This window comes from Saimiri boliviensis, chromosome 2 (genome assembly GCF_048565385.1).
Source record: "Saimiri boliviensis isolate mSaiBol1 chromosome 2, mSaiBol1.pri, whole genome shotgun sequence".
NCBI classification, from domain to species: Eukaryota; Metazoa; Chordata; class Mammalia; order Primates; family Cebidae; genus Saimiri; species Saimiri boliviensis.
Window position 1 is genome coordinate 70,165,741 of NC_133450.1, and position 22,387 is coordinate 70,188,127.

At 50.7% G+C, this 22,387-nt stretch overlaps 1 protein-coding gene across 11 annotated transcripts in view; it reads right to left on the reverse strand.

Annotated features, from left to right (window-relative positions):
- The window catches only part of SYNE3 (spectrin repeat containing nuclear envelope family member 3), a 103,155-nt gene that overhangs the window by 17,799 nt on the left and 62,969 nt on the right, over positions 1-22,387 (reverse strand). For 9 of the 11 annotated variants that reach the window (XM_074393562.1, XM_039469453.2, XM_074393563.1 and 6 more), the window contains 10 exons: positions 20,617-20,753; positions 18,192-18,366; positions 14,464-14,646; positions 12,667-12,810; positions 10,677-10,811; positions 7,472-7,633; positions 7,164-7,336; positions 6,586-6,706; positions 4,415-4,576; positions 576-725 (listed from right to left, as the gene is read on the reverse strand). In XM_074393562.1, coding sequence (XP_074249663.1) covers positions 576-725; positions 4,415-4,576; positions 6,586-6,706; positions 7,164-7,336; positions 7,472-7,633; positions 10,677-10,811; positions 12,667-12,810; positions 14,464-14,646; positions 18,192-18,366; positions 20,617-20,753 — 1,542 coding nt within the window. Of the gene's footprint in view, positions 1-575; positions 726-4,414; positions 4,577-6,585; positions 6,707-7,163; positions 7,337-7,471; positions 7,634-7,659; positions 10,526-10,676; positions 10,812-12,666; positions 12,811-14,463; positions 14,647-18,191; positions 18,367-20,616; positions 20,754-22,387 lie in introns of those variants that run through there. The other 2 variants (XM_074393568.1, XM_074393569.1) reach the window with 2 other exon arrangements.

Here is a 22,387-nt window from a genome sequence, read left to right on the forward strand (position 1 = left end):
TTATTATTATTATTATTATTATTTTGTGTGAGGAGACACAGGGTCTCCCCAAAAGGAGGTTCTTGCTCAACGGAGAAACAGGGCAAGTTAGAGACACAGGGTTGGACCCCAGGGCTCCTGATGCCACTCCAGTGCTTCCCCAGGTCACGCCTACAACACAGGGGTGTGTTTGCAGGCTGGTTCTGCCACTGACCACCCATGTGGCCTTGGGCAAGTTTTTTCGCTGCTTGGAGTCTCCGCTCCCCCTCTGGAGGCTGGAGATACAATGACTCTAGCAGAGGGAAGCCGTACAGCCTGAACGGGAGAGTGCACGCACAGCCCTCAGCTTGGGCGGTAGGAAGCACCCCTTACATATTAACTACCTCACTAGGACTCCAGCCTCACAAGGTGGTTGGATGGCCAAATAGCATCATGTGAGTCAAGTTCCCAGGACCCGTGAGTGTTCCTGTCCCCTGTGTGGTGTGTGAACGCACAGGGCAGGGTGAACGCAGGCTGAGCACCTATCCCCAGGGGAATCTAGGCCCAGTTACAGTCCTATCCCTAGAACCCAGGACCTGCACATCCTCGGCACCTACCAGCAGGTGGCTGGAGTCCTTGAGTTTGGACTTGTACAGCATCCACTGGTAGCGCAGATCTTCTAGCTCATCTGAGGTCCCCCTTGCTGGCCCGAGACGAAGGAGGTTCTCAAAGAGATGCTGACCTTCTGGCACCCGAGCCTCCAGCTCCTGGGGGGAAATAGCAGCGTTATGGTGCAGCTTTCAAATGGCCTGGACAGTGCCACCTGGCTGGTAAGGATGGGTCCATTAAATTTCACTCGACAGACAGGTGGGCAGGGAGGAGGCAGACAGAATCCATAAAGTGTGACTCCCACTTCCATCTGTGCAATTCAAGCCAAGACCCAGCACTTGCTCTCAGGAATGTTACAGGTTGGCCTCGGGAATGGGTGGCTGGGCTGAAGACCCCCAGTGGTTACGTCCAACTCTGACATTCCAGGACCAAGTCCTCCAGAGGGCTTGACTAGAGGTAGCATCATCCTAAAAGCTGTCATTGTGAACATGTCTTTCAGTTGGCATTTTGAGCCTGGCAGAGTGGTGTTGGAATGTGCAGATTTTCTCATGTAAGTCCTGTGTTCCCTTGAGACAGAAACTTTTATTCTCGGGACTCCTTTTTTTTTTTTTGAGACGGAGTTTCGCTCTTGTTACCCAGGCTGGAGTGCAATGGCGCGATCTCGGCTCACCGCAACCTCCGCCTCCTGGGTTCAGGCAATTCTCCTGCCTCAGCCTCCTGAGTAGCTGGGATTACAGGTACGCGCCACCATGCCCAGCTAATGTTTTGTATTTTTGGTAGAGACAGGGTTTCACCATGTTGACCAGGATGGTCTCGATCTCTTGACCTCGTGATCCACCCACCTCGGCCTCCCAAAGTGCTGGGATTACAGGCTCGAGCCACCGCGCCCAGCCTATTCTCGGGACTCCTAAGAGGAGGTGTGATGGGGCAGTAGGAGCGGGGCTAGAAATCCAGGAGCCCAGGTTTAAGCCCTGGCTTTGGATCCTGGCTCTGGCCCATCCTACTAGCATGTAACATGGGATACCTTGCTTAGCTTCTCAGAGCCTGCTGGAACGTATGCTGTACAAAAGCAAGGGGCTTTAACCTGAGGAACAGAAAGTCATTTCTGATATGCTGGAGTTGGGTGGGGGTGGGGCGGAAGGAGTGAGAGGAGATGGGCGAAGCAAGCAAGGAAGACTTCCAGGTAATGGCCAACTAGATAATTGGGACCAAACCTCTCACTAAGGACAAAATATTTAAAGCATTTTAAAGGCACGAAAGGATTAACAAAAGAGTGTGAGGCACACCAGGCCACAACCTGGGAAAGAATGAAAACCCAGGGAAGTCAGCGCTGTGTTCAGACCTGTTTTTGCCCATAGAATATTTGCCAGTTTGGAAGGAATAGCTGTAAAACACCTTTGCTTTTGGCAGCCTCACCGGGCCAGGGAGACACAGATCAAAGTCTAGCCCTACAGAGGTGGAGGTTCTGATAGGATTCATTCACCCTTTCGCCAAGCTCCTAATACCTTCACCCTACAAAAACGGACCGGAAGTAAACCTGAACCTTGTGTGGACTTGCAGCCCAGTTCAAAGTCATGCTAGTAGATCAGGGAGACTCAAGCCTTGAACTTGGATTTAGTGGCTCCAAAATGAAAGGCCCCTACTTGCCTGCAGAAGAAAACAAAATTGACTCTGAGGGAAAAGATTATCCTAAATCTTAAATAACTCTTATTCATATTTTGGCAGACATAATGTCTAGCACACAAAGCAGCCACACAAAGACACAAGAAACCAAGAATACGAACAGGCAGAAATGATACACAACAGAAACATTCCTAAAATGCCTTGAGATCTTGGAATTATTAGAAACAATCTATAAAGAGCTATGTTTACTATGTTCAAAGAATTAAAAGATGGGCTTAAAAATTTTAGCAAGCTTCTGGAAGGTATGAAAAGTGACAGTTTCAGTTAAGATAGGAACTATAAAACAAGAAAAAAAAATAAAGATAAGAAAAGTGGTACACTCAATTATTAAAAGGACCAAATAGAAGTTCTGGAACTGATAACTACAACAAAAAAAGTTAAGAACTCAATAGACATGTGTAACAGAAGATGAAACACAGCTAAAGAGAAAATTAGTAAACTGGAAGATGGATCAGAAAAACTATCCAGAATGCAACATGAAGAGAGAAAAGGATGAAAAATACACAAAAGAGGGTAAGAGACATAAAGCACACAGTGAGAAGTAGTAACATATGTTTAAATGAGATCACAGTAGGAGAGGAGAAAGGGAACAAGGCAGAGATAATATTTTAAGAAATATTGTTAGTAAAAACAAAATTCAAATAACAAGTTTGGGAGTTAAGAGAAAAAAAAACAGGCCGGGCGCAGTGGCTCACGCCTGTAATCCCAGCACTTTGGGAGGCTGAGGCGGGTAGATCACGAGGTCAAGAGATCGAGACCATCCTGGTCAACAAGGTGAAACCCCATCTCTACTAAAAGTACAAAAATTAGCTGCGTATGGTGGTGCGTGCCTGTAGTCCCAGCTACTCGGGAGGCTGAGGCAGGAGAATTGCTTGAACCCAGGAGGCGGAGGTTGCAGTGAGCCGAGATCGTGCCATTGCACTCCAGCCTGGGTAACAAGAGCGAAACTCTGTCTCAAAAAAAAAAAAAAAAAAAAAGAGAAAAAAAAAAAACAAAAGTTATTCTAAAGAGTTTTTCAGAAAGATCCTAGACCAGAATCAGGAGTTAAAATGAATCCCAAGCCAGATAAATAAAAATAAATTTAAACCTAAACATATGGGAAAAAATCGCAGAAAAATAGGGAAACAGAGGTGAGCTAGGGCCTGGTTGAGAAAGGCCTTGAGTAATAAACTCAGGGGTTAAACTCTATAGTAAAAGGTTTTTGTTAGGGGAAGGACAAGGCCATATTTCTCATTCTGGCTGCAGAATGAGCCATGACCTAGATGGGGACCCAACAGGAAGAAGGGAGGATCAGCTGGGAGGCTACAGCCGTAGTCAGGGCCAAAAATGGTAAGTGCCTAAACTAAGACAGTAATAGTGCAAAATGTCTAGGAGGTGGAATCAAGGAGTTTTGGCAACCAATTAGATGTGGGAGTGAAGAAGACAGAAGAGAAACGGTCGTTCATTTGCAAAAATGGCTGTGACTTCCCTCATCTCCCACCTCCCAGCCACATCCACACCCACACAATATGACTTCGCAGTCCCTTCCATCAAATGGTGGGAGTCTCTTTTTCCTTTCCTTGAATCTAGGCTGGTTTTGGCCAACAGAATGCAGGGCAATTAACGTGATGCTGGCTCCTAGTCTTGACCTCAAAAGTCCTTGCCCGCTGCTGCTGCTCCCTTCTCCTCTGCCTCTGCTCTGAGAAGTCGAGACTGTGCCACAGGAGCGTGAGACGTGTGTAGTCCCCGACATTCTCAGCTCTAATAGCCCCAGAATTAGACACTGACTGACCACTGACAGCACACAGATTGGAAGCACTGCCCGGCTGAGCTCAGCCTAACTTGCCACGCTTGTGAACCACGGGTTAAATACGTGGTGGTTGTTTTCAGCCACAAACTGTTGGTACGGTTTGTCACCCAGCAATAGCTAAGTGACACAGGAGTCAAGTGATGAGTGGTGGTATTTTCCAAGTAGGGAAATACAGAAGCACACTGAGTATGTGCATGAATGCCAGAAAAAGTTCTAAAATCTTTGAACCAACAAAAATGTAAAAGCCGTTATCTATAGACAGAGGAGAACAGCTCACACATCATGGGTGTGCTCCTTCTTCTGAAGACCCCCCTGGTGGCAAAGCATCTGTGGCTGCAAGCCCCATGGATGAGGGGCCGCTCCTGGGGAACAGACCTGAAGCTTTGATTCTCTGGTCCTCAAGTTTTCAGCTGTAGAAGTTCTCATTGCGATGATTCTAACAAGCTTTGAATTTTCCGCCTGCAACCACTGCTCAAAGTTCCTCAGGAGCTGGGAGAAATCTTCATGGCTCCCTCCTTCCTCCTGGAGAAGATCTACCTGTAGGATCACACAGGGCCAAAGCATCAGAGGTAAAGCAGGCTCCTGGTTGTGTGTCCTGGGAATTCCACCTGAGGCAGAGGGGCAGGGACGGGGACAAGATGCCTAAAAGGTGACAGGAGAGGCCTGGGGGATGAACAGAGAATCTCTAGTCAACACGGCCACATTTAGGGGCCAAGAACAGTCCTCATTATCTCCTCTCTGTTCCCCTGAGAGGTGATGGAACCCACCACCGTCCCTTACCAGGATAGCTATACAAGGAGTCACCCTCCCCTGTGCTTGCCCCCTCAGGACTCCATAGCCCCAGCGATCTGTCATCTGTCTACGACGTTAAGCCCATTCAGCTAAGTTCTTGCTGATACGCGCTGGTGCCTCTCACTCCTCCCCGCTGTGACCCGCGAGTCTCAGTCCCTCAGTCCCGCTGCCTTCCCCATCCTCTGAGCCCAGGCCTGCAGGCATGTCTTGACCCCTCTAACTGGCACTCTTTCTGCCTCTGCTCTTCACACAGTCTCCTCTGCCGGGAACACGTCTCCCTCCCTCCTCTCCTCACTGCCACTCAGCCTCGAAAATTCAGCTGACATTTCAGATCTTCCAGGAGGGCTTCCCTGTCCCGGACCTGGGACTTGCTGCAGGCTCCCGTAGCCTCTGGCCTGTCCGCCAAGTTACCTCCTTTTTTGATAAATGCTTATTTAACTGCCGGTGGATGCACTCCCTTGCTTCTTTTCAACAAAGCTGTTTGTTTAAAGGCAGTAAGGGGAAGTCATGGCAGGGGAAACAATGTAGTTAGTTCTTTTCTTTTTCTTTCTTTTTTTTTTTTTATAAAATACAATCATGGCACAAAAATACACTTATCTGGTATGATTTTAGTTTCCACTCTGGGACCAGCAGGAAGTGTTCAGCCCCGATGCTCTCTTCCCTGCAGGTGAGACTGCTGGTGGCTCCCAGAAGTGAGTGTCTCCTGGGCCCAGCACCACGGGCATAGCCCGAGAGCTTGTTAGAAATGCAGAATCGAACTGTGGGCCCCAGTTAGATCTACTGACTCAGAGTCTGCATTTTATTTTTGATTGATTGATTGATTGATTGACTGATTGAAATGGGGTCTTGTCTTGGCACCCAGGCTGGAGTGCAGTGCCACGATCATAGCTCCCTGCGGCCCCAAACTCCTGGGCTCAAGTGGTCCTCCCACCTCAGACCCCTGAGTAGCTGGGACTACTACAGGTGCACACCACTATGTCCAACTAATTTTTAAAAAATTTTTTATAGAGATAGGGTCTTGCTATGTTGCCCAGACTGGTCTCAAACTCCTGACCTCAAGCAATCCTGCCTTGGCCTTCCAAAGTTCTGGGATTATAGGTGTAGCTCACCACACCCAGCCCAGAACCCACATTTTAATACAAGGCTGGGTGCCCACTGAAAAACTCTGCACTGGACTCCGAGTTCTCTGAGGGTCGGCAGTGCTACTCACAGCTCTGAGCACAGTCGTTGGAATACGGTAGCACTCAGCAAATGGATAAGTGAATGAAAGAATCAATGAGAAAATGAATAATATGATGTACTTGAACAACAGGGAATAACTTTGTTTTCAACAAAGCTCAAGTTTGTTTAAAGGCAGTGAGGGATGGATGAAACATGGCACAAAAATATCCCCGTCTTGTGTGGTTTCAGTGTCCGACCTGGGCCAGCAGGAAGTGTTCAGCCCTAACACTCTTCCCTGCAGGAGCTGCTGCTCGTGGCTCACAAAGGTGAGTATCTGTCTGGCTAAAGGACACCCATGACCTGTCCTGGAAGCCTGGCTTTGCAGATTCTGGGATCGCTGAGGTCCTCCGTGGAGTAGGGTCAATTGCTCTTTGGGCCATAGCTGGGGCAGGCTCAAATAAGACAGGATGTAGCCAAGTCCTCAGTGCTGAGCATGTTGCCTCAGACAGGGAGGGGCCTGTGCTGGAGACCCCTACCCATCTTTTGACGTGGGGCCTGGCCTCTTCCCCCAAAGGCCTGCTAGACAGACTCACCCGTCGACGACGCCTGGGAATCGGATTTACGGGGTTGATGAGAAACCCTGACTTCGGGATGTTGTTGGTGAAAACCATTTTCTTCCCCGAATCCACTTCCATCCTCTGCAGATGCCAGTTTCTGATGAGGTTGAGAAGACAAACTCAGCCCAATCAATGTGGAGATGTGGTGGGGACCCACCAGGACATGGGAAAAGTAATGGAATTGCGGAGCCACGGCTGACAAGTCAGTGCCTCCCACTGAAGTTTGTCAGGATGTTCCTGAGGCATGCTCACCTCCAGTTTCTGACTTTAAACTCACAGTAACCTGTCATGAAGGTGCGTATGCCCATTGATGCAGATGGGGAAACTGAGGCTCAAGCCAGTGTTGATGGAGGGTAACTCCCCAAATGGGGACATTTCTTGGCTCCTCCTGCTCCTGCTAGAACAGCCAACTGGGCCACAGTGTGAAGGTGCCTAAGGTCTCTGGTTCCACACTAGGCAGCGCCCTGGCCATCTGCTCTACAAGCACTTGAGTGCCCCTGAGTGGGAAGGGGTGGTGTCCCAGACAAGGCTCAGAGCCCAGGAGGCACTCTCACCTCAACAGACTTTCTTCCAGCAGCCTCAAGGCCCGCCATGACGCTGCCAGCTCCCCGAGCTCTGCCCGCACCACGCCAGCACCCTCCGGAGAGGACTTCTCCATCACCAGCCAGCCCTGCGCTTCCACCAGGGACAGCTGGGCCTCCTTCTCCGGGAATTCTGCCGCCAGCCTCTGAAGGACACACGGACACACAGACACACACACACACACAGTGAAGGTGGAGGGAGGTTTCTGCTCCTGAGTGTATGTGCGTTGGCCCATCAAGGCTGCTTTGCTGGGAAGTTGGGGAGGGAACCACCACCTTACCTCGAACTCCGCCTCTTGGGACTCGGCAGTGCCCGGGCCCACGTCTCCTCGGTGTGCCTCCAGCTTTTGCATGGTCACAGTGATCCACTGCCGTAGCTCCAGCAGCTGGTGGCTGAAGGTACAGTGCTCCTGCACACTCTGCCGACACCTGTCCACAAGGTCCTGCAACACAGCCCGAGGAGCCCAGGGCATCCTGAGTGGTGGCCAAGGGGGAGAGCCCCGGCACCACCTTCACCCTGCCAGACTCACACCTGCCAGGGACCCCAGGGCTTCCCACCAAGTAGCACCACAAGAGGCTGGGCCGGCCCCTCCCTCCACACAGCACAAGGAATTGACCCCGGGACGATCAACTCTGGTTTAAAGCCTGTCTTGCTTTTAGGAAAACGACCAAGTCTAGGTGAGGGTGGGAAATCGATCTCTTGTCCACCACTGATCCAAGTGTAAATTGGCCCAACCACTTGTGAAGACCATGGGTCAGAATCTACCCAAACGGAACATGGCTGCAGCTGACGGCCCACCATTCCACTCCTGGTGTATGACCTGGAAATGGGAACACATCCTCACCCAAGGGCACACATGTGACAGCCCCGAGCTGGAAACTATCCAAGTGCCCACTGAGAGTAGAATGAATAAATACCCAGTGGTATATTCACACAATGGAATGCTTTACAGCGGCAGGAATGAACAGTCTACGTCCACATACAACATAGCAGATGAATTTACGACCATCAGGTGGAGAGCTAAAGGCCAGGCCCAAAGAAAACACACTGTCCGGTTCAATTTAAATGAAGGATAACATCAGGCAACCCCAAGCTCTGTTGTGGCAAGCCTGACGTCAGAGCTGCCCTTGAGGGTCAGGAACGGTGAGCTGAGCATGACTGCAGGGGCACAGGGGCTCTGGGAGGCTGGTCATATTCTGTGTTTTAGCTGGGTACTGGTGACACAGATGCATTTAATTTTTTAAAAAACTCATCAAGCTGCACACTCAGGTGTTCACGTTCAGTCTTTCTTTTTCTCTCTCCCTGAGCCCTGCTTCCTGGGCCAATCTATTGCTCAGCTCTGTCTCCAGGGAAGGCAGACACTGTCCCCAGAAGGGCAGCCATTCTCTAGGCCCCTGACCAGCCAGCCTGAGACCCTGGGAGCTTTCTTTCCATAGCCTGCCACAAACCAGTCTGACCCCAGGGCCTGCCTTGCCCATTCCAGCTGTGTTCCCCAGATTAGGTCATCATGGCTCTCTGCGTGGCCAATATAGGCCCTGCCTTCTGCATTCTACAGATACTGGCTGAGACCCTGAATACCAGGCCCATACCAGGGGCTGGAGAGCCTGCTGCATCTGTCTGCAATGAGCCATCGATGGCCTGAGAAGTTATCTAAAACTCCACCTCTCTGGGTTGTCCCTGCCACTGTCCCCGCCCGGTCCCTGTGTGCCAACATTAGACCAAATGCCTCCAATGGCTTCCCGTGCATAGAGCGGTGACCTCCAACATGGAAACGTGCCCCCCCCCCCGCCCCGCCAGGGAGACACAGAGAATACCTCGCTGTGGGGAAGGACATATTAGATTCACAGGCACCAAGTACCAAATTAATAAAAGGGCAATTTCTCTTTAAAGAAGAATGTAAACAATAAGAATCGGAATATCATTTTGCAACACCTAGCGAAGCTGCTTCTTATAACAATTCACCTAGCCCATCATTTGGATGGAGGTATTAGAGCTGACTTTTGCTGCTTCTGTGAGTTTCTTTGGGCTACTGAGAAGTGAGGGCAGTGTTTCCTATTTCTCTACTGCTTCGACCTTGAAACTACAAACTGCTGGTTTATTAAATGTAATTAAAAAAAATTCATCCAGACATTGATCATCACTTAGACCAATGGGTCTCCACAGGTGGTGCCGCATTTCCTGGAAATGGGTGGGGAGAGTTTTCCGTTGCTTCAGTAGAGGTGGTGGGGGTGATACGAGGTAGAGTGGGAGGGACGGGTGCTCACATCCCACCCTAGGCGGACAGTCCACCAATGCAGAATGGGCCCACATCCCACGTGATTTTCTCACGTCCTCCTAATATCCACAGCAGGAAGACTCCATTTGTCATGACCTGAGCTCAGACTCTCACTCCAATCAACACACAAACACGAAGAGGCTTTGCAGTTTTCACAAACATGCCGACTTCTCTAGAGCTGCACCCTTTGGGTAAGCGGATGGAAGACTGCTGTTGAGTCTGATCAAAGTCCTATCAAGCGTGGTTCACGTGTCAGAAAACCGCATCACCAGAGGCCCTGATGGCTGTGCCACTTGACTCCGCATTTGCAGCTGTCACACAGGGAGGGCACACGCTCAGCAGCTCCTCTGCCTTGACTGTGGCCATCTGGGAGTACTTACATACTGACACAACATTGGTTTATGATTACTTTCCTTTTACTTCTCTTTTCTATTTCCTGGGAGGGTAACACTCCCTCTGAATTCCAGGAGTGTAAAGAGGAGGCTAGGAATATTTGGTATGAAAATAGGGCATGCAAAGTCAGGTACGGTGGAGAACTCTCACTGCCTCACACTGGCTTTTCTTGAGATGTGAGTGCCAGAGACCCTGCTTTGTACTCCTCAGGGCTCGTGACAAAGGCAGACCCAGGGCTCCATCCAAATCAGTGTCACGGTGGGGCCTGAGTCTGCATTTCCATTTGTCCTCAGGCCAGTTTTGAAGGAGCTTGGAGTTCCACCCCCACTGCTGGAAGGACTCAATACAATCCTGGGCAAGCCCTAGAAAGAGCTGAGGTGGCCACTAGAGGGCACTGCTGACGAAGCTCTGTGGCCTCCAGGCCTGATGCAGGCTCTAGGGTGCCTGAGGTTCCCAGCAGCCGCTCTCTCTTCTTTGCCCCGTGGCCCTAATGTCAATATGTAATTGTGCATTTACTTGTTTGTTTGCTGATTAATTGCCCATCTACCCAACTGGGGCATACCTCCCAGCAGAGCAGGGGCCTGGGCTGTCATGCTCTGCTACCTCCATCCTTAGGGTCTACCTAGAACACTGCCTGGCATGCAGAAGGTGCTCAGTCATTACCTGCTGTATGAATGAGGAGGGAAGAAAAAAGGGAGAAAGAAAAAAGAGAGGTTAGAAGGAATGAAGGTGGGAAAGGGGGAGAAATGCCCCAGGCGTGGAGGATTACAGGGGCCTGCTCTCAGTCCAACCAGAGTCCCTTCTGCCAGCCCCTTACCTCCAGAGACCTCTGCAGGGCCTGTAAGTCAGAAGAGAGCTGGTCCATTTTGTGCTGGTGGTTGGGATTCTCCTGGATGAGAGGCCTCGCAGCCTCCATCTGTGCCCCCAGGTCCAGTCCCTCTTCCTGTAGCTCCTGCCGTAGAGAAGGGAACAGGTAGGCGAATCTTCCTGCCTCTCCCTCCCTCGGGGTGGCTGATCAGGGCAGGGGCTCTGAATGGGAGAGCCTAGGGGGGTGCCTTCCCAAGGGTAATGGGGCTCTTTCACACCAGCGGCCGTACCAATCACATGGCTGGTCTAATGTGCCCACTCTCAGGGCTGGAGAGATTTTAAAAATCAGAAAAAAATATTCGGGAACACCATGAAAATAAACTCTGCTACAGGCCAGATGGCATCTCCAGGGGCAAACTCACATCGGGACTCATCCTTGATGACCACCTCTCATTATGAAGAAGCACGTCCCAATTTTAGTTTTAAAACCCAAAATTCACTGTTTTTCCCCTTTTTTTGGAGACAGATTTTCACTCTCACCCACGCTTGGAGTGCAGTCCACAGTTTAGGCTCACTGCAACCTCCACCTCCTGGGTTCAAGCGATTCTTGTGGCTCAGCCTCCCGAGTAGCTGGGATTACAGACTCCCACCACCATGCCTGGCTAATTTTTTTCATTTTCTTTGTTTTTTTTTTTTTTTTAAGAAGAAACAGGGTTTCATCATGTTGCCCAGGCTGGTCTCAAACTCCTAAACTCAGGTAATCTGCCTACCTCCTAAAGTGCTGGGATTGCAGCGGTGAGCCACCCCTCCCAGCCTAAAATGCACTACTTTTTTTTTTCATTTCAAGACAGTCTTGAACGTTGCCCAGGCTGGAGTGCAATGGCACAATTTTGGCCCACTGCAACTGCTGCCTCCTGGGTTCAAGCAATTCTCCTGCCTCAGCCTCCTAAGTAGCTGGGATTACAGATGCATGCCACCACACCTGGCTATATATATATATATATATATATATATATATATATATATATACACATATTTTTAGTAGAGATGGGGTGTCACTATGTTGGCCAGACTGGTCTTGAACTCCTGACCTCATGATCCACCCTTCCCAGCCTAACAAAGTATTGGGATTATAGGCATGAGCCACCATGTCTGGCCTAAAATGCACTACTTTTTTTTTTTTAATTTTGAGACAGTCTTGAACGTTGTCCAGGCTGGAGTGCAATGGCACAATTTTGGCCCACTGCAACCGCTGCCTCCTGGGTTCAAGCAATTTTCCTGCCTCAGCCTCCTAAGTAGCTAGGATTACAGGTGTGTGCCACCACACCTGGCTACATATATATATATATATATATATATATATATATATATACATACATATACATATTTTTAGTAGAGATGGGGTGTCACTATGTTGGCCAGACTGGTCTTGAACTCCTGACCTCATGATCCGCCCCCCTCAGCCTCCCAAAGTATTGGGATTATAGGCGTGAGCCACCACGCCTGGCCTAAAATGCACTATTTTTAATGTCTTCTAGAGAACACTCTCAATTTCTGTGTGAGCTGAACTTGGATTTTAAAAAGATAACTATTGTATCACATGCATTTTGAAAACCAGCAAGCTCCTTATCCAGCCAACCATGATCAATGGTCAGAACATTTATTCTTAATCCCAAAGTTGGTTTAACTGAACAACTCTGGACTCATTAAGAATACTTAGCGAAGCAATTCTAAAAACAAATACCAATGTTAGACTTTGGAACTGAGGAGTAAACACAAAGACAGCTCGTCATTTTGCTGAGCTCAAGACTCAGCCATTTGAGGCCAGGGGCCGTCAGATAAATAAGCAGAGGTTCTGTTGAGATGAAAGGTCAGATCTCAACCAAGGGTCTAAATTTCTGGCTCACGGCAGCTGTTGCTTTGCTGGTTACTGCTGGAGGAAGAAGCTGCTTCCAGGTGCAGCTGAGCGCCCGGGTAGGAGTGATTGACAGACCCCTCACCTGCAACCTTGAGAGCTGGGCCTGTTTTCCAGGAAGGTCCCGTTGAAGTCCCTTCTCAGCTTGGACCCTGGCTTGGAGGTCCAAGAGCTTCCTCTGCAGAGGCTCGAAAGCTGCCCCAAAGTCTTTGTGCTGAGCAAGCAGGCTCTGCAGAGACACAGGACAGGCAGCGTGCACATTAAGAGGGTTCTCACAGGCACTGTGTTGGGAGACCTGACCCATGCAGCCAGGCTGCTTTTCGTCTTGGCCAGATCCTGCTCACTCAGGTGCCACCCCCTCCAGGAAGCCTTCCTTGAGCCCTGATGGAGTTGGGTGCCCCTCCTTAGAGTCACCATAGTGTCCTCACAGAACACTTTGGCCACATCCCCCTGGAACTAGAGCCATCGACATCCCTTGCCCACTGACCAAATATCCCATCAGAGGCCTGTTTTTGTAAATAAAGTTTGTTTTTTTTGACATGGAGTCTCACTCTGTCACTTAGGTTGGAGTGCAGTGGCAAGATCTCAGCTCACTACAACCTCCACCTCCTGGGTTCAAGCAATTCACCTGCCTCAGCCTCCTGAGTAGCTGGGATTACAGGCACATACCACCACGCTGGGCTAATTTTTGTATTTTTAGTAGAGACGGGGTTTCGACCTGTTGGTCAGGCTGGTCTTGAACTCATGACCTTGTGATCCACCCACCTCAGCCTCCCAAAGTGCTGGGATTACAGGCGTGAGCCACCATACTCAGCCATAAAGTTTTATAGGAACCCAGCCATGCCCATTCCTTTACAGCTGTGTCTGGTGCTGAGGAGCTGCGACAGAGACCGCCTGCCCTGCGGACTGTAAAACCTTCACGATCTGGCCCTTCCCAGAAACAGTTTGCCAACCCTTGCTGTCAAACAGCACTTGGATGTCTTCTAGTAATTGCCTGCTTTTCTGTGTCCACCAGCAAGCTGTGAGTGTTTGAGGGTGAAGACCTTTGCTTCGTTTCTTCATCTCCCCAGGGCCTAGAACGGCACCAGGCCCTGCAGATGGAAGAAACTTGATCCTCTACTCAATGATCCCCCGTCACTAACAGTGGGATGTACCCCCAGTGCTACCTGCCCAGGAGCTGAAATCATGGCTGGGTCCTGGCTGTACCCGCTGTGGACCATGAGCCATTTTCTTGAGCATCCTGCTTCAGTTTCCTCATGTGTAAGACAAGTAATGAGTGCTCTTATGTGGATTAGATAAGATCCAGGATCTGGAGCTCTTAGCAACTGTCTGGCCCATAGCCAGTGCCCCATGGATCGTAGTTATTATTGTCATCATCATTAGATGCTCAGCAAACATTTGTTACCTAAAAGAATAAGCTGTCCACATGTCATTGATGCCATGTGGTCATTCAGAAAGGTGTCACTAGTCATGGTCATTCAGAAAGGTGTCACTAGTCATGGTCATTCAGAAAGGTGTCACACCACGAGCTTCCAGCTCCAGGGTGGTTGTATTACAACGGCTTTTATTGGCATTTTCTTATTTGACCCTCCCGTCGCTCTTTGTAGAAGACTGGGTGGGATTCAATTTGATTGCAGGGGGTTTGGGGACAGGGCTGGGAGGCAGACAGGTGGTTAGGAAAACAATGAAAGGGACCATGCAGGAATCCTATCCAGTTTACACATGAGGAGCCTGAGACTGTCAAGGACAAAAAGATATACCCAGGGCCACACAGTGGCAAGTGGCAGAGCTGAGTTTAGAACACAGGGCCACCTGCCTCCCCACTGAGTACTCCAGCCCCGTGGCCAGGCCGAGTCCCGAGCAGACGCCTGGGGATGCATACCTGCAGTTTGCTCTTCCTCTGCAGAAGGCTGTTATGCAGCAGGTCTCTGTCCCTCACGGAACCCGCCACCTGCTCCAGGAGTGCCATGGCCCTCTCCTGGCCAAAGACACCCATCAGGAGGTCTTTCTTCAGCTGCAGCATGGTCAGCGGCTCTTTCAGGCGGGAGCTTTCCATCAGGGCCGCCTGTGGGAGACAAGGCTTCCATGAACCCCAGACGGGGCAGAGCAAAGCTCAGAAACAGACAGAGCCGGGGCACACCTGTTCTCGTTGCAACTGCTTAGGAAGCTGTGCCTTTGTGCAGGTGTCTGAGGAAGCAGCAAACTCAGAATGAGCTGGCAGGAATGTGCTGGTGAGGCCCTGAGTTTCGGGGTCAGCTTTGGGTCTTCTCTCACCTCCCACATCTGTCTTGATACTCAAGCCTGAGTCATATCCCCCTGCTGCATGCCTCGGAAGTCTGTCTCGTCTCCACGGCCTCTGGCCCTGACTGTGGCGCACCCTCAGCCTAACGCACCTGGACCACGCAGCTCCTCCCAATTAGCTGGCTCTCCACCATCAACCGGACACAATGCAGCAGAACCCAGACCGAGCCAGCTTGACCCTCTACTCAAAGATCCCTCTTCACCAACAACAGTGGGGCGCACCCCCAGTACTACCTGCAGCAGTGTTTTGGACATTTTGAAGGGCGCTATAGACCTGTAGGAGCATCATGAGAAAGAATTGAGGAAGGCTTCCCAGAGGAGGTGATACTCAGCAGACTACTGATGTGCAGGAGTTTGCCAGGCAAAGAGAGGAACTAAGGGGGCTCAGAAGCCTCTTAGAATGGCAGCAGCCTCCCATACAACCTGAATTCTGAGCAGCCCAGGCCCTGCCTCCTCCAGGAAGCCTTCCCTGACCCCATTGTCAGCCTACACTCACTCTTCTTGCCCACCCCACCCCCAAGCCCTGCAGCTCTCCGAGCCTGAACCAAGCATCTGACTCCTGTTGCCTCTCCAGCTGTTTCAGGTAAGCACCTCCTGCATTTCTAGTTGAGAGTCTGGGGTTCTGGAAGCCCGAGGTTTTGTCTTTGGCTGGCCAGAGTTCTTTCATATTATATCTGATGATGTTGCTGAGAACCCACTCTCAGACTTAAAACACTGAGCTAGGCATGGGGTGGGGAGAGAAAGAGCAAAGATTCCCACCCAGGTAAGCCACTTCAATACAAGACAGAAAGTGATCATTCTCCTAAGCAAAGCTTGAGCTAGTGCGGTGGGAGTTCAAAGCAGACGTGGACACTCCCGATTGGGGAAATCGAGTACTGCTTTGGAGAAGGCAGTACTGATGATGGGCCTGGAAGGGCAGACATTTCTGGAGGAGGCAGTGTAACCACAGCCATGCAGCTGTGCTGGCATGACCTACATACCAGAGCATCCAGCTGGTGCCCAGCCACGCAGAGGTCCAGCCACACTGTAGGGGAGTCTTACCCCCTTTCCGCCAAGCCCAGACACCATATTACGGAAGAGTTTAGGCTGGGGAGTTGAGATCATGAGTCTGGATTATGTACCAATTGGGAAGCCACGGGCAGTTCTGAGCCTCAGTTTCCTCTTTTGCCAAATAGTTTCCCTGGATCTGATCCCTCATCTGCAAAATGAGGGCGATCCTGGTAGAAATGGAAATAAAACCATATGTGCATATTCAAAATATGTAAATTATGACAAAAATAAAAAACAACCTAAACCTCTAATTGTGGATACATTAAATTATGGCATACTCCAAAATAGAATATGATCCAGCCATTGAAAATGATCACTTTTATTTGAATGATTTGAAATGATACTGAGAAAAAAAAGCTCAAATGCGTGAAGTGAAAATATCAGAATATTCAATTACAGAACTTGAACCCAAATACACAAAAATTACAATTAGATCTTCTGTCTCTTGGTGACCGTATCTCATGGAAATATCTAAATGGATTTCATCAGATATAAAGGATAGATTTGGGATCTTCTGACCTAAAGTTGAGGTTTGTGGCACATAAGAAATTCACTCCAGGATGCCCTGAGGAGTACCTAATAAAGATGGCAATCATCCTTTGGAGCATGGGGGTGGGAGAAGGGGCCCACTGGATCCTTGGAAAGAAAAGTCATGCCTTGCAGCTTAAAAACTATGAAGAGAGGCCAGGCACGGTGGCTCACATCTGTAATCCTAGCACTTTGGAAGACCAAGGCGGGAGGATCACTTAAGATCAGGAGTTCCAGACCAGCCTGGGCAACATAGTGAAACCCCATCTCTACTAAAAATACAAAAAATAGGTGGGTGTGATGGCGCATGCCTGTAAGCCCAACTACTTGGGAGGCTGAGGCAGGAAAATCGCTTGAATCCAGGAGGCGGAGGTTGCAGTGAGCCGAGATCGTACCACTGCACTCCAGCCTGGGTGATAGAATGAGACTTAGTCTCCCAAAAACAAAACAAAACAAAACAAAACGAAAGTGAAGAAAGAAAATAAATTCTTGTTCCAACATAAGCCCCAAGTGGAAAATCACAAGTGTAGACGTTTCGAAATGCAGGCACACGGCCAAGTAGTGTACCCAACGGCGAGCAGGGGCCAGCCCTGGTTATTGGTTCTCCCCCATAATACCAAGGTGGCAGAAAAAGCAATGGAGAAATTGCCCCAACATGTTCGTCCCTGTGGCTTGTGGGATTATGGGAGCTTTTTTTCTTCTTCTTCACACACCTTTACACTGTCCAAGTAGGTATGCCCTTTAGAGTTAGAATGAAAATTGATATAAATGGGGACTTACATCTCACGTTTGAGTCTCTTCCCACTCTTTGTGTCTAAGAATCTCTAGACACAAAATCATTTGATGGACTTCAGAGTTCAGTGATGCCAGAGGCAGTATGTACAGGCACACTGGGGACACCGTAGTAGTGGGCATCATGGCAGATGCTGCCTGCTGCCTATCCCACAGCCATTCCTCCTTCTCTCTTTCCAAACAACCAGCATTTTGGGATGCAAAGGGCTCAGCTCCGGGGTGCTGAGTCTAATTAGTACAAACAAGTTACAGTAATCCCACCATCCCTGCCAGTGATTGATCCAGGAATAGTCGTATGACCTTGACTGGCCAATGAGCCACGTAAGGGGAGTGTGCCGGGGTCAGGGGAGGATTTGAAAGGCGGAAGTGGAGATGGGGAGCGCCCCGTGCGCCACCGGCTCTGTTCAGAGCCAGTTGTTCATGGGAGGTGCATGTTTGGAGCCATAGCAGCCATGCTGGGGCCATGAAGGGGGACTTGGCTTAGGTCTACAAAGGGCCTGGCCCTGGTGACACCGCTGAGCTGTGGCCTGGCACCCTGGGCTGCCTGAATGTCGCTGTTTTAAGCCACCGCAGGTCAGGGCAGGTTTCCTGCCACTTGTGGCCGCAGTAAAGGCAATGGCCTGATAACGCTGCTCTCTCAGGACTGCTGATGCCTCCACCTAGGTGGTGCTTCCCGGTGGGGAGCGTCCGTAGGGAACCCCGGGTTAACCCCAGGTAGCAGGCTTCACCTTCTGCCCAGGAGCCGAGCTGACCTTTGTCACCATAACAAGCAAGCACGGACACTCCCTGTGCACCAGGACTCAGCAGACGGGGCGCAGGGAGCTCTCCCCAGATATCCAGAAGATCCGGCAGTGGACCTTCCCCTGGGAGAGAGGCTGAAACACCATGCCCCACCAGAGGCCCACCCCAGTCACAACCAGTTGGCAGGACCACGGTTACCTCGATCTGGGGCAGGAAGGTGTGAAGGGAAGGCAGGTCCGGCAGGCTGGCAGTGACCTCCAAGAGCCGCTGGGCCAGGGCCCTCCACAGCTGCAAATCCTGCAGAGGCCGCTGGAAATGCTGCCACAGCTCCACCCCCGCAGCATTGCGCAGCCTGGCACTCCTCCCCTTCAGGCTGCGAGGACCATGGAGGGAGAAAACGAGGGAGGAGAGAGAGTGGCTTCAGTCCGGGGGCAGGGGCCTCTGCTGAGACCCTCGAGAGGCCCAGCGTTCGCTGCTCACTGCTCCCAGGGTGGGCCCTCTTCCTATGTCAATTGCTGGGGGCATCTGCAGCAGTAGTTACAAGATGTAGTTGGAAGGAACTTTGGTTACTGTAGCTATGACAAGGCATCAGTTGCAGGCCTGGGGTCTTCCTGAGAACAGGCACTGGGGCTCCCTGGGACCTGTAGGCTCTTACATAATGTGCATGCATGGGCGGGATACGGTGGCTCACACCTGTACTCCTAGCACTTTGGGAGGCCAAAGCAGGAGGATCACTTGAGGCCAGGAGTATGAGACCAGCCTGGGCAACACAGCGAGACCCCATCTTTACAAAAAATATTTAAAAATTAGCCGGACATCATGGTGCATGCCTGTAGTCCTAGCTACTCGGGAGGCTGGGGTAGGAGGATTGCTTGAAACAAGGAGTTTGAGGTTACAGTGAGCTCTGATTGCACCACTGCACTCTAACCAAGGTGACAAAGCGACACCTGTCTCCAGATAAATACATAAATAAATAAGAGGAATGAGTGTTCTCTGATTCTACAGTAGGTATAAAGAGCTGGGAGTTTGGAGCCAGCTATGGGACCTTAAGTGGCTCAACATTAATAAGCCTCAGCTTTCTTGCCTCTGAAAAGGGCACCCCTCTCATACAGTCATTCTAAGTGTTACATGAGGTGACACATGGAGACGTTATTCTTCCAGTCATGGAAGAAAATTAATTCAGACTGGCCTTCCCACTGAGTACAAAAACAGACAAAAAAAAATTGCCTGATCAAAGTTTTAAAAAACAAATAATAGAAATGTGAGTCTAACAGCCAAAGCTACTTTGACCCTGAGGGCATTTGCCAATCTGGAAGAACATAGCTGCAAACCTGATTTAGGGTTTTGGCATACTCTCAGGACAAGGGCCTATCAAAGACAGGCAGGTTCTGAAACCCGCGCCTCACGTGAAGCTGGATGGCAAAGGTCATGCCTTCAGGATCAAAGTGCACTGCGAGCCAGTCAAACGGACGGATGGCCCAGCTTCAGGACCAGGGAACTACAGGCCCTGAGGAGAAATTATGGAGACCCTAAGCCAGTCCTGCCTGCCCTGAGGCACCTGGAAAAAGCAAACAAAACCCTTTCTTGAATAAGATACCGTCATCCTAGGCCCATTTAACTTCTACAGATAATTTTTCAATAGAATGTCCAGCACCAAGTCATAGGTAACCAGTACCTGAAACCTTGGTAAGAGAAACCAGAGGGAGAGGAAGACCCTTGGCCACTCTGTCTCCCTGCCTGCTCCGTGCACAGGAAATCCAATCCCCTAGCCCAGCCCTACCCCCACCTTAGCTTCCCATGGGGGATCCAGGCCACTGCCCCTATTCTATAGACATGGGCCTGAGCATGCTGTGGGATGAGAGACACATAGCAAAGGTGGGAGCTCTCTACATCCATTCTGAAGGAGCCCCCTGTACCAGGCAAAGGTAGGAGGTGCCCGACAGCCACAGGGAAAGTTGTGCTATGTTCAGAACACATCTGAGGCTCATGCAGCGAAGACAGGTAACAGATTTCAAATCAACACTTTGCTCGGTTCTGCACAGGGAGGAAACGGAGATGCTGCTCTTTGCTGAAAGCAAAGACAGAGTGGCCAAGGGTCTTCCTCTCCCTCTGGTTTCTCTTACCGAGGTTTCATGTACTGGTTACCTGTGACCTGGTGCTGGACATTCTATTTGAAAAATTATCTGTAGAAGTTAAATGGAAGCTGGAGGCGCTGCTGTGCCTGAGCCCAGGGGCTGCCGGGCAGGTGGAGGCTGATCTGGAGACACTCAGATGTTGAAGTCAGCATCAGAAGGCAGGGGAATGGAAAATTGAAAAGCCCTCCCTTTGGGCCATTACCCCTCCCCAATGCTAATCTGCATAAAGAGTCATGACAGGATGGGTGGCTGAGCTGCTAGCCTGGATAAATGCAAAGTTCAGGCCTCTTTCTGCGAGCAAATGCAAAACAGTCAAAGGGGACAGGGTCTGAGCCAAGTGAGAACCTGTAAAAGCCTGTCATTGAGAGGTGCAGAGAATGATTTAGAAGTTACTAGGCTGCAGGAGAAAGCAAGCCTGCCTTCTGGAGATGAGGAAATGTGGGTTCCAGCATACCCTGAGTCCCACCGCCCTCGGCCTGCCCCGATACCTCTGATACTCCTGGATGGCAGCGACGACGCTGTCGGAGAGTGGCTGCAGGTCGTGGGGGAAGACCATGAGCTCCTTCAGCTGGGCCTGCAGCCGAGCTACGCGGGGCTCCTCCGAGGCCAGCGCTGCCTGTGTTGCCTGCAGCATAAGATGACACAGCGGGGTGGGGGGATGAGGCTCCTCCACGGGATAAGTGCGTGTGTGCAGGGGAGTGAGAGTGGCCACTGAGGTTGGGTCAGGCTGGGAGGAAACTGTCAGCACGGGCAGGAACTGGGGCCCCACTCAAGCTCAGCCCCGGCCCTCTCATCTCCAGCTCCATGACTTGGAACTCTGCCCTTACTGTATGTTGCTGGGCTACAGTTCTGCTCTTTATTATCCCCTACCTCCCAGCATTGTCATGGCAAACACTAGCACCTAATGATACAAATAGCTAATACTCAGGAGACACCAATGCCAGGCTGAGCGCCGGGTGTCCCATCTGTTTAAGCCTCGCAACAACCCTGAAAGGCTGGTCTCTGTGTCCCCATGTTATTTACACAGAAACTCGGGCTAAGGGCTCTCTGATGGTTGCAGAGTCTGTAGATGGTGGACCTGACATCAGAGCAGGGCCTCTTCCTGCCTCTAAAGGTGCTTTGTTAATCCGGTGATTATTCTCGGCAGGCCTAGAAGATATTTGTGTGGACCATTCCCCAGTTGCTTCACTTCACTGTGTGCAGACACTCCAGACACAGCCTTTCCCTGCTGTCCTGGGAAGTTCCTCATTTGACCTTGATCTGCAACTCCCAGCACCTGGCTTGGCCCTGCTCAGTAGGAGGCAGGGTCGGGTAGTGGGAAGTGCACGGGCTTTGGCATAACACAGAGCTGGCGGGAGACCCACCTCTGTCTTTTCCTAGCTGTTCACTTTGGGCAGTTCCCTCACTGGTAAATGGGGCCACTCTCACCAACCACATGGATCAGGTGATATTGACAAGGCACTTGGTACAGAGGCAGCCCTGTGCTTTGCCCCCCCTTTTTTTTTTAATGACCTCTGCTCGATCCTCCAGCCACAAGGAACCAGGGGCCGTTCCAATTAGGTTCAGCCTGGGGTATCCACAGATGAACAGGGATAAGAGTATTAAGCTCAGGGGAGAAAGCACAAATAGAGGGGAGGATTTTAGGCAGCAGCTGAGGCAACAGGTGCCACTATATAGGCAGAAGGACACAGAATCTGCCCAGCCAGCCCTGTTCATTCTCAAAAATATTCCTAACGCGACTCAGTTAGCAAATGTAATGATGTCTATGAAAGTTTTCATGGAAGATCAGACACAATTGGTTTGTGGGAACTGGCAGCTTGCAAATCATTCATGAAGAAGCCCTGCGTATCAGCGGCCAGAAAAGCTGGCTGGCTTCCAGGGATTTGGCCGAGGAAGGGCAAGGGTACAGGGGTGAGCAAGACCAGGGGCTGCCCCCAGAGAGAGGCCTGTCCAGGCCGCTGGAAGGCCCATCGTCAACTTGAGGCCATGCAGGACACCCACGGCCCTCATTCCTGGAGTAGCCACAGTGGGACGCTGCGCCATGGCTGGGTGGCCTGGCTAAGCATGGCCTTTTTCTAGGCTCAGTTTCCCTCCTTGTAAAATAAGACTGCATCCTTTCCAGTTCTGATGCGCCCTGCTGGTACCCATAATGTCGGCAGGTTTCGTTTGCTGATTCCCTGGGAGGCTCAGGCGGGTGGGCCTTGCCAGGTAGCTGCATTTCCTAATAGGACATTGGATAAGCCACAAAACCACCCTGAC